This window comes from Sus scrofa, chromosome 13, assembly GCF_054392235.1.
Source record: "Sus scrofa isolate SSC_HxYL_T2T_F1_AM1 chromosome 13, Sscrofa_HxYL_maternal_Yorkshire_Landrace_v2.0, whole genome shotgun sequence".
NCBI classification, from domain to species: domain Eukaryota; kingdom Metazoa; phylum Chordata; class Mammalia; order Artiodactyla; family Suidae; genus Sus; species Sus scrofa.
This window is the reverse complement of record NC_139395.1, coordinates 172,452,219-172,468,111: the sequence shown is the minus strand read 5'-3', so window position 1 is coordinate 172,468,111 and position 15,893 is coordinate 172,452,219. Positions and strand designations below refer to the sequence as shown.

Sequence of the window (15,893 nt, the reverse complement as noted above, 5' to 3'; positions counted from 1 at the left end):
AGAATCAATTAAAACAACAACATGAACCAAAAATTGTGTCATTCTGGTAAAATGTGATTAGAAATAAAGAATCTAGAAAGAGAAAAGAGAGAAGTGATGAAAAGTGGACGGTGCAATACTAGTAACTATTTTTGGCAATGTGACTTTGGTCAAAAAAAAAAGGAACAGAATTTAATCACATCTGAGAATTAGTCTGGGGTCTAATGACCAGAGCCTGTTGAAGTGAAATTCATAGAGAAAGGCAAGATATATGTCAAAGAAAGAGGAAGACCTTTTGACTAGATATAACTGCAAATGACCTATAAAAAAGAAAGAGAACTATTTCAGGATTAAAAAAAAATTACCTCTTGGGAATTCTCTCATTAGAAGTGAACCTGAGGACAGACAGGAAGAATTGATTTATAAGTAAGTTCAAAAAGATTATCTAATCAGAGGGAAGATTTCTGGCATTTTTCTAGTAAATTTTAGTATTTTAAGAGCATGTTGGAGTTCCTGCTATGGCCCAGCAGAAACGAATCCAACCAGGAACCATGAGGTTGCAGGTTCAATCCCTGGCTTCACTCAGTGGGTTAAGGATCCAGCATTGCCGTGAGCTGTGATGTGGGTCATAGATGCAGCGCAGATCTGACGTTGCAGCAGCTGTGGCGTAGGCCAGCAGCCATAACTCTGACTCGACCCCTAGCCTGGGAATCTCCATATGTCGTAAGAGCGGTCCTAAAAAAAAACAAAAAAACAAAAGAGCATGTCATCATCAGGAGCAAAGTTAGCCTTACATAACTCTAGGTAGTGAAGGCAGCTTGTGGTCATGGACTTGGGTGGAGGGTGTTCCCATAAAACTGAATACCAAATAGGCACACAAAATTGCCTTACATTTCTGCTTAGAGGGGCTAAAACTTTCTGGGTCCTCAAGAATGGGCCAGATTGACATCAGTAAAATAGCTGAGTAAGACATCTCCCACTCATATTCTCCCTTCAACAACAAGAATTTGGCACCTTCCATGAACAAAAGAGACTTTGTGGGAGCTGTGGGATCCAGTACCATACACCAAGGGACCCAGGAGGAGTCTTGCCCACTGGTGCACTGGATAATAAGCATGCAGACCTGGTCCTGGCTGTGGCCCATGAACTGGCTCCAGCCCATCTAGGACACAGTCTGGGAGCCCCTGGAGAACAATGACTTAGAAAATCACCCATGAATGAGAGAGCCTTTGTGGAAGTCCAGGAGTCCAGCAGAGAAAGAAAAAAAGTCTGAGTTTAGATGCATTGGAGAGAGTAAGAGGACCCACCTCATCCCTTACCCAAGGCAGAACAGCTCAGTACCAAGAGAGCCCTTCCCTGCATATGCTTTCCCCCCACAGAGACAAGTGAGAGCATGTGAGTGAGTACCTGGCCTCCCCAGCCGTGCAGGACCTTGCTAAAGAAGTCTATTTATTTCTCACTCTATCCAGAGTTTTGGGTTGTAAGCTTCACAACCAGGGGATGAGAAGTGGCTAAAAGAACAGCAGTCAGGAGTCTGAATGTATCAAAGGAAGGTGGATCCTACTAACTTCATGACAAACTCCAACAGGTCACCAAGATGCCCTGCTCACGGATCCCCTCAACTGGCCCATGGGCACCCCCAGTACTCAATGCACTTCACCCCAAAACACACCTCCTCCAGCCCCTAGCTGGCTCCTTGTGTGCACTCTTAAAGGCAGAGAGAATGAGATTTGGCATACGGGTAATGAGCAAGCACAAAAGCCAGCCTGAATCTGTAAGCCAAGAGAGGCCACAACTTGACCTTTTGCCTCACCCCAGGGGAAGCAAAAGTAAAGCTGTCAGAACTTAGCCTGGTGCATCACAGGATCAAGAGAAGGCATACAAGCTTAAGAATCCTGCCATACATGGCAGCAAGAAAAGTGTGGAGAGGGTGTGTCCATAGGAGGTCTGAGAAAAACTCAGAATCCCTGGCAGGGCTGATGGTCTAAGGTCAGTAAAGACTGGAGTAGATAAGTGCTATTTCAAATGTGAAGACAAAAACACAAGACTTTAAGGAACATGAAAAATCAAAGAAACATGACATCACTAAAGGATCACAATAATCTTCCAGTAACAGGCCTCAAAGATATGGAGATCTGCAATTTACCTGGAAAAAAATTCAAAATAGCTCTTTTAAGGAAGCTCAGTAAGCTATAAGAAAAAAGAAAGACAATTCAATGAAATCAGAAACCAACACAAACAAAAAAAGAAATTTAAGAGACAAAAATCATGAAAAAGAACCAAAAGAAAATTCCAGAAGTGAAGAACACAATAATTGAAATGAAGAATGCAAAAGAGAGCATAAACAGGGGAGTTCCCGTCGTGGCGCAGTGGTTAACAAATCCGACTAGGAACCATGAGGTTGTGGGTTCGGTCCCTGCCCTTGCTCAGTGGGTTAACGATCCGGCGTTGCCGTGAGCTGTGGTGTAGGTTGCAGAGGCGGCTCGGATCCTGCATTGCTGTGGCTCTGGCGTAGGCCGGTGGCTACAGCTCTGATTCAACCCCTAGCCTGGGAACCTCCATATGTCGCGGGAGCGGCCCAAGAAATAGCAACAACAACAACAAAAAAAAAGACAAAAGAGAGCATAAACAAGATGGATCAAGCAGAAGAAGTAATTTGTGAAGTAGAAGATAGGACCTTTGAAATTACCCAGTAAGAAAAAAAGAGAATGAAAAACAACGAAGAAAGTGTACATGAAACTACAGTATACTTACTGTCAAAAGAAGCAATCTATGAATTTTGGCGTTCTAGAAGGAGAAGAGAGATAAAGGGGTAGAAAGTTTCTGGTTGAGAATTTCCCAAATCCAGAGAGGGATCTGGCTTTTTGTTTTGTTTTGTTTTTCTTCCTTGGTTAAGTTTATTCATTCCTAGGCTAGGGAGAGATTTAACCATCCAAGTACGCAAAGCTCATAGAACTCCAAGAAAATTCAACTTCAAAAGATCTTCTTCAAGACACATTATAATAAAACTGTCAAAACCAAATATAAAGGGAATCTTGAAAGCAGCAAGAGAAAAGAAGCTTGTAATTTATAAGGGAACTCCCATCATGCTATTAGTTGATTTCTCGGCAGAAACCTTAAAGGCCAGGAGATGGTTGGATGATATATTCGAAGTGCTGAAAGAAAAAAACTGCCAACCAAAAACACTTTATTCAACAAAGCTGTCCTTCAGAAATGAAGGCAAGATAAAGATGTTCTCAAACAAATAAAATCTGAGGTATTTCATCACTACTAGATCTGCCTTACCAGAAATGCTGAAAGTTTTTCAAACCAGAATGAAAGGACATTAATGAGTACCATGATAACACATGAAAATATGTAACATACTGGTAAAAGTTATGTATATTCAAATACTGTAATGTTGTGTGTTAAACACTTAACTCTAGTAAAAAGGTTAAAATAAAAGCATGAAAAATTAACTTTAGTCACAATAACTTGTTAATGAATATACAATGTAAGAAGATGTTTAGGGGTCTCTGTTGCAGCACAGTGGGTTAAGAATCTGACTGCAGTGGCTCAGGTCACCAAGACAGCACAGGTTTGATCCCCAGCCCAGTGGGTTAAAGGATCTGTCATTGCTGCAGCTGCAGCATATGTCACAGCTGTGGCTAAGGTTCAGTCGTTAGCCCAGGAACTTCCACGTAGTATGATGGCCCCAGGTATAGCCATCAAAGAAAAAAAAAGAAGTATAAACTGTGACATCAAAAACATAAATGAGGGAGTTCCCATTGTTACTCTGTGGGTTATAAATCCAACTAGTATTCATGAGGATGCAGGTTGGCCTTGCTCAATGGGTTAAGGACCCTGCATTGCCGTGAACTGTGGTATAGGTCACAGATGTGGCTCAAATCCTGCATTGCTGTGGCTGTGGCATAGGCAGACAACTGCAGCTCCGATTCAACCCCTAGTCTGGGAACTTCCACATGCCACAAGTACAGCCCTAAAGAGCAAGAAGAAAAAAAAAAAAGGTAGAGAGAGAGAATGAGTAAAAGGGTAAACTTTTTGTATGTCATCAAAGTTAAGTTGTTATCATAAAATAGACTGTTATAGATAAAATGTTTTATATAAGCCTCATGGTAACCACAAATAAAAAACCTTGACTAAATATAAAAGGTAAAGACAAGGAAAATGAAGCATACTCCTACAGAAAATAACCAATTCACAGAGGAAGACACCAAGGGAGAAAGAAAGGAACAAAGGAACTACAAAATAGCCAGAAAACAATAAGATGGCATAAGTAAGTGTTTACCTAACAATATCACTCCAAATGTAAATAGATTAAATTCTCTAGTTAAAAGGCAAAGAGTGGCTGGATGTATTTTAAAAAAAAAATCCAACTACATGCTGCCTACTAGAGATTCACTTTAGTTTCAAGGACACATACAGGCTCAAAGTTAAAGGATAAAAAAAAAAGTATTCCACGCAAGTACACACCAAAACAGAACAAGGCTACCCAAACTTACATAAGACTTTAATTCAAAAGCTGTAACAAGAGACAAACAAGGTCATTATATAACAAATGGGTCAATTGATCAAAAGAATAAAACAATTGTAAATATGCACCCAACATTAGAACACCTAAATATAATAAACAAATAATAACAGATCTTAAAGAAGAAAGTCAATATAGTAATATTAGGCGACTTCATTACCCTACTTTCAACAATGCATAGATCATCCAGAGAAAAAGTCAATAAGGAAATGTTGGACTTGAACTATACCTTAGACCAAATAGACCTAACACATATATAAAGAATATTCCACTCAATAGCACCAGAATATGCATTCTTCTCAAATCCATACAGAACAAGCATTTTAAGAATTAATGTCAATCCTTCTTAAACTCTCTAAAAAAACTGAGGAGGAAGGAACACTACCAACTCATCTTAAGAGACCAGCATTATCCTGATACCAAAATCAGACAAGGACACTACAAGAAAACTACAGATATCTCTGATGAATATACATACAAAATTTTTCAACAAATATTAGCAAAATGAATTCAACAGCACATTGGAAGTATTATACACCATGATCAAATGGGATTTCTTCCTGCAAGGATAGTTCAACTTAATAAAATTTATATGACAAGTCCACAGCTAACCTCATACTCGAAACTGAAGAATTAAAAGCTTTCCCCCAAGATCAGAAACAAGAAAAGGGTGCCCACTTTCACCACTCCTTTTCAACATAGTATTGAAAGTCCTGGTCATAGCAATTAGGCAAGAAAAAGAAATAAAAGGCATCCAAAAAGAAATAAAAGGAAAGAAGTAAAATTGTCACTATTTGCAGGTGACATGATATTATAAAAAAACCCAAAAGACTCCACCAAAAAAATATTATAACTAATCAACAAGTTCAATAAAGTTACAGGATACAAAATCAATATACAAAAGTCAATTGTGTTTCTATACTAATAGCAAACTGTCAGAAAACAGTCCCTTTTGTGATTTCAGCAAAAAGAGTAATACACATAGAAATAAATTTAACAAAGGAAGTAAAAAAAAAAAAAAAAAAAAAAAAACCTAAGCACTGAAAACTATAAGACATTGATGAAAGAAAGTGAAAAAGGCACAAATAAATGGAAAGATATTCCATGCTCAGGGATTGGAATGATTAATATTGTTAAAATACCCAAAACAATCTATAGATTTAATGCAATCCTATTAACATTCCAATGTCATCTTTCACAGAAACTGGACAAATGATCCTAAAATTTGTGTGGAATCACAGAAGACCCAAAATAGCCAAGGCAATCCTGACAAAGAGGAACAAAACTAGAAGCATCGCACTTTCTGATGTCCAACTATATTACAAAATCATAGCAATCAAAACAATATGGCACTGGCATAAAAACAGCTTCATAGACCAATGGAACAGAATCTAGAGCCCAGAAATACACCTTAGCAGATACAGTCAACTAATATTTGACAAGGAAGCCAAGAAGACTCAAAGGGGACAGGTTAGTCTCTTCAATAAAGGGTGCTGAGAAAACTGGTTGGCCAAAAACGAATGAAATTGGACCTCTACTTTGACTATATATAAAAATCAACTTGAAATGAATTAAATATTTAAACATAGGCCTTAAATCATAATCCTAGGGGAAAAAAAAAACACAGGAAGAAAAAGTTCCTGAACACTGGTCTTGGAAGTGTTTTTTGGATATGACACCAAAGCACAAGCAACAAAAGCAAAAATTAATAACTGGGACTATATCAAACTAAAATGCTTCTGCATAGCAAAAGGAGACAATTAATATAATTAAAATGTACCCTATAGAATGGAAGCAAATATTTGCAAATCATATATATGATAAGGAGTTAATATCCAAAATATACCAGGTACTCATAAAACTCAGTTCCAAAAACAAAAACAATACAAAACACCCAATTAAAAACTGGGCTGAATAAATATTTTTTCGAAGAAGATATTCAAATGGCCAATAGGCACATGAAAAGATGCTCAACATCACTAATCATCAGGGAAATGCAAATCAAAACCACAATGAAATATTACCTTATACCTGTTAGAATAGCTATTCTCAATAAGAAAAGAGAAAATGTTGGCAAGGGTGTGGGGGAAAGGGATCCTATTTGCACTCTTGTTATGAATGTAAATAGGTACAGCCATTGTGAAAAACAATACAGTTTCCTCAAAAAACTAAAAATAGGGAGTTCCCGTCGTGGCGCAATGGTTAACGAATCCGACTAGGAACCATGAGGTTGCGGGTTCGGTCCCTGCCCTTGCTCATTGGCTTAATGATCCGGCGTTGCCATGAGCTGTGGTGTAGGTCGCAGACACGGCTCGGATTCTGCATTGCTATGGCTCTGGCGTAGGCCAGTGGCTACAGCTCCGATTCAACCCCTAGCCTGGGAACCTCCATATGCCGCGGGAGCGGCCCAAGAAATAGCAACAACAACAAAAGACAAAAAAAAAAAAAAAAAAAACTAAAAATATAACTACATGATCCAGCAATCCCACTTCTGGACAAATGACTAAAGGAAATTATATCAGTGTGTCAAAGAGAGATCTGTATTCCTATGTTCACTGCAGCATTATTGACAAAGCCAAGATACAGAAAAACCTAACAGATGAAATGGATAAAGATGTGTTACATATGTGCAGTGGAACTGGAATATTATTTATCCATGAAAAATAAAGAAATCCTGGCATCTGTAACAACACGGATTGACTCTGAGGGCATTATGCTCAGTGAAATAAGTCAGGAAAAAAAAGACAAATACTATATGATATCACTTATATGTAGAATGTAGAAAAGCTAAACTCAATAAAAATAATCATACAATGGTGTTTTACAGGGGCTGGGGGTAAATGATGAGATGTCAAAAGTACAAACTTCCAGTTACAAGCTGAATAGTTGTGAATATCTTGGGTACAACATGGTGACTATAGTTAACAATACTGTGTCATGTAATTAAAAGTAGTCTAAAGAGTAAATCTTAAATGTTCTTACTCCCTCAAAAGAGAAGTAACTATGTGAAATTATGGAGGTGTTAACTAACTCTATTGCAATAAGTACTTCACAATATATAAGTGTATCAAATCATCATGTGTATACCTTATATTTATATAGTATTATATGTCAATTATACCTCAATAAAGCTAGGGGAATAGAAAGGATGGACCAGATGGAGAGAGCCAGAGTTCAACTCTGGATAAATGAAAAGACAATAAATTGAAGTCCCGAATGTAGAAGTAAAAAAAAATACAAGCTTTTGTTTTGCCAAAGTCTAGAGCAATTTATGTGACCATCCTTTTTTTTATAAAAATCTTTTTTGTTTTTTTGTTTGTTTTGTTAGGGCCATACTCATGGCATATGGAAATTCCCAGGCTAGAGGTCAAATTGGAGCTGTAGCCTCTGGCCTACCACAGCCACAGCAACACAGGATTGGAGCCATGTCTGAGACCTACACTGCACCTCACTGCAAGGCCAGATCCTTTAACCTACTGAGTGAGACAAGGAATCGAACCCATGTCCTCATGGATACTAGTCAGGTTCATTATTGCTGAGCCACAACGAGAACTCCTTTGTTTATAAAAATTTTGTGTCAGAGAGTTCCTGTTTTGACATAGCAGAAACTAATCCAACTAGTATTCATCAGGATGTGGGTTCGAGCCCTGGCCTCGCTCAGTGGGTTAAAGGATCTGGTGATACCATGAACTGCAGTGTTGGTCACAGATGCAACTCGGATCCCACGTTGCTGTGTCTGTGGTAGAGGCTGACAACTGTAGCTCCAATTCCAATTCAAACCCTAGCCTGGGAACTTCCATTTTTTTGCTTTGTAAAAAGCAAAAAAAAAAAAAAAATCTTGTGTTAGAAAGGGGGGCTGAGCATGCATGTATATGTGAACATAAGAAAGTAATCAACTTTATAATTAGAAAGACTCATAAGAATCAATCAGTCCAACCCTGCCTATTAAAGATAAGGAATTGAGGTTCCTAGAAGTGAAATGCCCAAAATCTCATAAAATAGGGAGAAAAAAAATCTGAACTAATTCCAAGTTTCTAGAGTTTGGGCCCCATGCTTTGTTCACCATACCAGATGCGTGTAGCCAAAGGGAAAAGGATTCCCAGAGGAGAAGCACAGCCAGCAGATTTGGCAGTCCTTTCTCATTCAGGTTAGCAGAAGGGCACAGGTCTAAAGGACCCAGGTGAACACAAAAGGGACAGAGGAGGAAAGACCGTTGTCCAGTATTTAAATGCCTGCTATGTTGACTATGGAGGCTGTTTGTACATAAGGAAAAGCTTCATCCTTTCTCATTTTTTATTATCTAAAACTATGTAATCAGTGAAAAGTAAGGTCATTTAAAGTTCTGTCCTTCAAAGAAGCAGTTACAATGATGAGAATCATACCGTACCAGGGAATTCACTTGTTTTCCTCTTACCTATAACCACCTTCTAGAGATGCATTAAACCCATCCATGCTTCCACCTGAGTCAGGCATATTGACATCCTTGTAAATTCTAAATGGGCTTCTTTTCAAAATTCCAAGAGAGATGGCTTAAGCCCTTCGAACTATACTCAAGAAATTGAGTTTTATCAGACAGAGCCTCACACATATTAGGGAAGCATCTGATTCCTTAATGAAAAAAAAAAGTTCCCTAAGCAATACATATGATTTCAATATATCTATAAACTAAATTCCTTTCCATTTCATAAAAATTAAAACAATACATAACATCTTCAGTAAGTGTCAAGACAGAAGTAAATTACATAAAATGTGAAAGTAAATAACTTGACTTTTTTAAATAAAGAAGGAAGACCATCTCTTTCACACAAGTACCCCCGTAAAAATTGGCATGGCAATGAAGCTTTCTCATAAACTTTGAAAGGTGAAAATATACATGCCAAGAAAAGCACTTCATTTATGTTTATATGAATAGATGGTTCCCATGGTAACAAATTCAACTCATGAATTCTTCTTTTAGTTCAGTGTAGTACATTAGCAGGTTCAATATTACATTGGCCAGTTTCATTTCTGCTAATGCCAAGTGAAAAGCCTGCTGCTACAGGAAGCATACTATGCAACCAGTGATTTTCCAAATCAGGAGTCCAAAAGGTGTCAAGTTCAATATCCCAGCATCCCTACCTCTAAAATAATTTCTTAAAATAAAATGTGGTTTTAAAAAACCTCACTTTTATTAAAGAACAGAGGGGAAGGAAGGGGGAGGGAGGAAAAGGATAAGAAGCAATAACCAGACAATTTTAATGAATCATTCTTTTCTTTCATGTCTTATTATTACCTATTAACATTACAATGTCTCCTCAAATTGAAAAATTAAGGAGTTGGCTTCAATGCAAACAGAATCACAGAACAGGCAACATAAATGAACAAATGAATCCCATTAGTTAGTGTTTGCCATAATTAAAGGGGAAGTCTCTTGCAGCCAAGATCTAGCCACTTTCTGCAATGGGAAATGTAAAGTTATCTTCCAGGTTTCACAAGTTGGAAATACTCATTCTTATGCAAAAAAATCTCCTAATTTTTAAATATTGGCTTTTTTAAAAATTTGGTCCCAAAGCATATGGCTAGAGTTGAAACCAGTTGGCTGGTCTCCAGGTTGCAAGCCCTGGCTTATATAGAAATTCCTGTCTTTACAACATCATTCTAAACTATCATCACAGATTTGTGGTTATGGAAGCCTGAGAAGAATGAGACTAGAAGGAATGGAGACTAGAGTGTCAAGTTCGAAGTGAATCACCACTCCCCTGCCACCGCACCCTGGATTGACTACTATAACAGCACCACATTATTTGTGTCAAAGTCAGTCTACCACCACCAGACTGGAAACTTCTTATACGCAAGGGCACATCTTACTCATCTTAGTTTCCTCAACACTTGGCATGTGAAAAGCACAAGATAAATAGATTTGAATGAGTAAGTGAATGAACAAATAAACACCAAGTGGATGTAATCTCTGATGTCAACCCGCCACTAACTTCGTTTTCTCCAACATGGAACTTGGTAGAAAGAGTATCTCCAGTGACTCCGCGTGTCAAAAAGAGTTGCTCTATACCTGAGCAGAAGCAATGACTGCATATATTGATGGTCAAGCAAATTTGGGGCAGACTTACTAAATTTCCATTGCTGGAATAAAGCCAAGAAACAAGTCTTTCAAGTGAATTAACATTAATTTCTGTCATATGAGACAGAAAGGAAGTCTCAAGAGGGTAGGAGTAGGGAATGTGGAAGAAGTCTCCATTCTTCTTTTTTTAATTTCTTTTTATTAAAATATAGTTGATTTACAATGTGCCAATTTCTGCTGTACAGCAATACATATATATATACACATACATATATACATACTTTCCCTTTCTTATATTATCTTCCATCATGGTCTGTTTCTAGAGACTGGACACAATCACCTGTGCTATACAGTAGGATCTCATTGCCTATCTATTCTAAATGCAATAGTTTGGGAGTCTCCATTCTGTGTCTGTTGTGGTAATAAAAGATCATGTAGTCACCGCAGACAGTAGTATGGTGGTTGTTGTTCAGCCTGCACTTGAAGAAACCACTTTCTTTCCTACTGGATGCCTCCCTATAGGTGATGTGGCAAGCAGAGGTTTGAAGGGGTCAGAGGAGTACCCAGGGGTGTTGAGTGGTAAGAACAAAAAGGCAAGGTCATTGTATGCCATTTCTGGGCAAATAGGAATGTTTTCTGCCCAGGTTAAAAGGAGACCTGATTTAGAGTCCCTGTCATTTGTCAACTAACCAGTAGTTTTACTCTTCCTTCTCTCCTTTCCACATATACATTATTCTGTACACTTCGGAATCTAAACTTTTTTCGTCAATACAATCCTTGGGACAAAAATCTATACTCTTTACTTACATACATCAAATTTATAATCTAAGCTATAAAAAACATTTCAGGGTAACCCTTAGAGAACAACTCAGTGAGCACTTACAGCTTAATTATCACCAAACAAGTATGAACCATAAATAATTTTTCCACCATGTGTGGACTTTGGCACTGCCAAGTGCATGGACTCCATCTAACCACTGCGGAAGGCCTAAATTTTCTGAACCAATACTTGGGTCCCATGAGCTTGACAACTATGAATAAGGTTCCAAGGATGATGTAAGAGAATATTTGAAATAGGAACAGCTTGAGAAATTCATGATGCCAAAGTAAGCAGATAAGTGCATGAAGAAGAGAAGCTTTTGAAGGCCTGGTTCTAGGCATAAAACACAGAAACATACTTACCAGAATAGATGGTAAGCTTTCCTGAAGACTTGAACTTTGAGTGTTCCAAACTTGGTCATCACTTTGGGGGAGTAAAACTCCTCTCACTGAAGAAATAACAACATTAAAGAACATTTTTAGTTGAGACGCCATTGCATTTGAGGTTCAGGGATAACTAAAAACCAAATTCTTCCTTTTTATAGCTTAGAAATGAGTAGTACAGATGGGAGAATCTTACTTAGAAAAGGTGTGATACTACGGAGTTCCTATTGTGGCTCAGCAGTAACAAACCTGAGGACACAGTTTCCATCCCTGGTCTCACTCAGTGAGTTAAGGATCTGGCATTGTTGTGAGCTGTAGTGTAGGTCGAGATGCAGCTCAGATCCTGCATTGCTCTTGCTCTTGTTGTGGCTGTGGTGTAGGCCGGCAACTGCAATTGGACCCCTAGCCTGGGAGCTTCCTGGGAAACTTTTAGGCCGCAGGTGTAGCCTAAAAAGAAAAAAAATAAAAATAAAAATAAACTTCATTCAAATGTTTTACTTATGTCTCACAGTCTGTCTAAATTATGACTCCAACATAAAATAAATATTCTTCCCTTCATTACATTAGGACACTCCTATAGCATTTTCTTTCCTTTCTCAAGCAGTTTTTAACCTTTTCAAGATTCCCATAAAGTAACTGTTCTAAAATTGATTTTTTTTTTCCACTTTAATAAGAAAGGTGAACTGAAACTCCATCTCATTTGGTTGATGCCAACAACCGAGAAAACAATGCAAAATGATTTCCTTTTTTGGTAGAGGCCACCTTCGAAAAATGGGGTAGGACACCAGAGTGTTTATCACTATATCAATAATAAAGGGAATAAAGGTAAGAGTAGATCGTATAATTTAATTCACTAAGATTTACCAAGTCCTCGCTAGTTACTAAAGACTTTGATGAGACTTAGACTAAAGACATTAATGCAGCCAAGATGCTCTTGTGGAAGTATTCCCTATGCCAGAGAAATAAATACCATTTATAAAACAACATGAGGGGCACATATATAATGTATGTGAACACAGAGAGAAAAGAAAGTGACTTTGCCTGGAGAAGAGAATGAATCAATAAAAACTAAAAAGAAAGGACTGTCAGGAAGGTGATATGGTGTCTACACCAAAAATAGATACAAAAATAGATACAGAATCTCTATTCACCTGCACCCACTGCACTGACACAAAGACCTCAATCAGAAGTCAAAGATCCTGGAGTTCCCGTCATGGCTCAGCGGTTAACAAATCCAACTAGGAACCATGAGGTTGTGGATTCGATCCCTGGCCTTGCTCAGTGGGTTAAGGATCTGGCATTGCCATGACCTGTGGTGTAGGTTGCAGACATGGCTCGGATCCCCTGTTGCTGTGGCTCTGGTGCAGGCCGGCAGCTACAACTCCAATTCGACCCCTAGCCTGGGAACCTCCATATGCCGTGGGAGCGGCCCTAGAAATGGCTAAAAGACAAAAAGGAAAAAAAAAAAAAAAGAAAAAAGAAGTCAAAGATCCTATTTTTGAAAAATATAAGCATTTTCCAAAACTCTTTTTCAACTGTATATACAGTTATCTGGTCCTCCATGGAAAACAAGTAGCACAGGTCAAAGATGAACATATCCATTGAGATGATCAAGTCACCTGGAAAGTTGCTGCCATTCAGAACTCAGAAGCTGGCATAACAACAGAAATGGATTTTAGAAACAAAATTCCGAGCAATTGAAATGTACATGAGGTAAAAGGTCAAAGCTGGTGGGTGAGTTTATACTGGATATCCTAAAGCTTTGTTGAACTTGCTTAGAAATTCTGAGAGTGTTGTTGATCTTTTTTTTTTTAGGGCACCCTTGAGGAGGTAGCTCCACCATCAGGCTCCACATAAAAGGAAGACCTTGCTATGCTGTCTATGGATTTAGTTTCCTAAACAACCTCACCTTGCCTATTGCATTTCTTAATTCTCATGCCATCCTTCCACTACCCTGACCTTGGTATTTGCACCTTCTGCTCAATTTAGGTTCCCATCACTCTCAGGTCATGACCTCCTAGCTTTTTTTCCCCTCCCTTTGATCCCAATACCCAGATTCCTGGACCATCGCCTATGTGCTGTTTCCCTAAGATAGGCCCCACCTAGGTGATGTCAGCCTTGCCAAAAGGACTTCAGTAATTTCATATTATAACAATTCTCATTTCTTTTCACTATTTTAGCTGGATTGGGTATTCCAACAAGAATCAACAAGTAATAAAAGGAACATATGAGAAAGTGAGCCCAGGGCACTGCACTACTCCAAAATACAAAGGCTCCCTAGTGCTGTAGAACTGATAGTTTAATATCACTATCATCACTGAAGGGAGAGCTTGTCCACTTTAAAGTCCCATGTAACCCATATGAAGCTCAGGCCACTCTGCAGCCCTATTTAGCCCAGTGTCACATTAAAGAAATATCAGTCCAGCAGCGAAAATAATGGAAGAGCAATTTAAAGTTTTAGGAACTGGTTTCCCAAACAGGAAGAGTCTCACAGAAACAGAAATCAAGAGGGATAAATTAGGAGGTTGGGATTAATTACATATATATATACACACTATATATATAAAATAACCAACAAGGACCTGCTGTATAGCACAGGAAACTATAGTCAATATTTTTTTTAATTTTTATGTAATGATTTTTATTTTTTTCATTATGGCTGGTTTACAGTGTTCTGTCAATTTTCCACTGCACAGCATGGTGACCCAGTTACACATACATGTATAGATTCTTTTTTCTCGCATTATCATGCTCCATCATAAGTGACTAGATATAGTTTCCAGTGCTACACAGAAGGACAGAAAAGAAAATCATCAACTTAGAGAGTAGACTTGTGGTTGCCAAGGGAGAGGGGGAGGGAGCGGGATGGATTTGGGAACTTGGGGATAATAGATGCAGATTATTACCTTTGGAATTGATATACTCAATATTTTATAATAACCTACAAGGGAAGAGAATATGAAGAAGAATACATGTGTACATATATATGAATATATACATATATATGTGTATGTATAACTAAATTGCTGTGCTGTATACCTGAAACTAACAGGATATTGTAAATCAACCATAAAACAAAATAAAATTCTCTTGGAACTCTCCAGGGCTTATAGCTTGAGAAAATAAATAAATAAATAAGCTTTAGTTCAGTCCCTCAAAAAATACTTATTTAGCGTGTAGGAATTATACATAGTAAAATTTTGTTGATTTTTTTTCTCTCTGTTCGGTCTTTTCCCCTTGTGTATATTTGTGTTTATTTACACACACACACATAGAGGCCCAGATGGTAGCTGCCTGAAAGGACACAGGCTCTTTTCTCTTAAGAACATGTGAGAGTTGGAGAGGCTATAAAAATGCATCATTGTTTAGTATTTCATGAATTTTCCTTTTTGGCAGCTGGTGCTTCTCCCATGAAGTCACTTTAATAAAATATACTCTGCTGGACATTTTAAAGGCTAAACTACCAACAAGTGAAGAAGCAGAGAAGCAAGCTTGAAGTAATAAGTAATAGGACACCGCATCCCTGATGAGCTAAGCCACTGCATACTGGTAAACAGATGCTTAGAAAGTTTTAGTCCCAGGTTGACCAGGCCACCAAAAAGCAAAAATCCTCTAAATCCAAATCCCCAGATCCACCTGCTGATTTCAGATCATAACTGAAACTCTACAGCTGTTCTGAAGTCAAGCTTAGCATTGGATTCTCTGGGATTCTTTCCAGCACCCAGTATCAATTACTCTTTAACCAAGATCAACTTTCCTAAGATGTTCTTTCTCTTTTGCTCTTTGGTTTTTAAGTCTTTACCACCTGACTTGGCTTTGGAGAGTTAATTTCTTGGTTGCCTGGGCAGCACTATAACTGTTTCAATTTATACTTTTAATATACTTTATTCCTATATCTCTAAACTATTTCTAAATGCCATGCTGTTCTTCACCTCCCCCACTCTTTGTGGCCTTCTGTCCACAAATACTCCAGAAATCCCTGATTGGTCTCTCCCAAAGAGCTGCATGACTAAAGCACCCTATATCAGGAGGGCTTCTGCCTCATGCAGTCCAGGGAGTGCTCAGAACCGCATATATTTGGGGAAATTCATTTTCTCAGAGTATACTGGAAAAGAAACTGAAATT

At 38.2% G+C, this 15,893-nt stretch overlaps 1 protein-coding gene across 6 annotated transcripts in view; it reads right to left on the bottom strand.

Annotated features, from left to right (window-relative positions):
- IMPG2 (interphotoreceptor matrix proteoglycan 2) overlaps positions 1–15,893 on the bottom strand; it is a 90,141-nt gene that overhangs the window by 22,323 nt on the left and 51,925 nt on the right. For all 6 annotated transcript variants that reach the window (XM_084991516.1, XM_084991517.1, XM_021070502.2 and 3 more), the window contains one exon: positions 11,748–11,833. In XM_084991516.1, the coding sequence (XP_084847642.1) occupies positions 11,748–11,833 (86 nt within the window). The remainder of the gene's footprint in view (positions 1–11,747; positions 11,834–15,893) is intronic.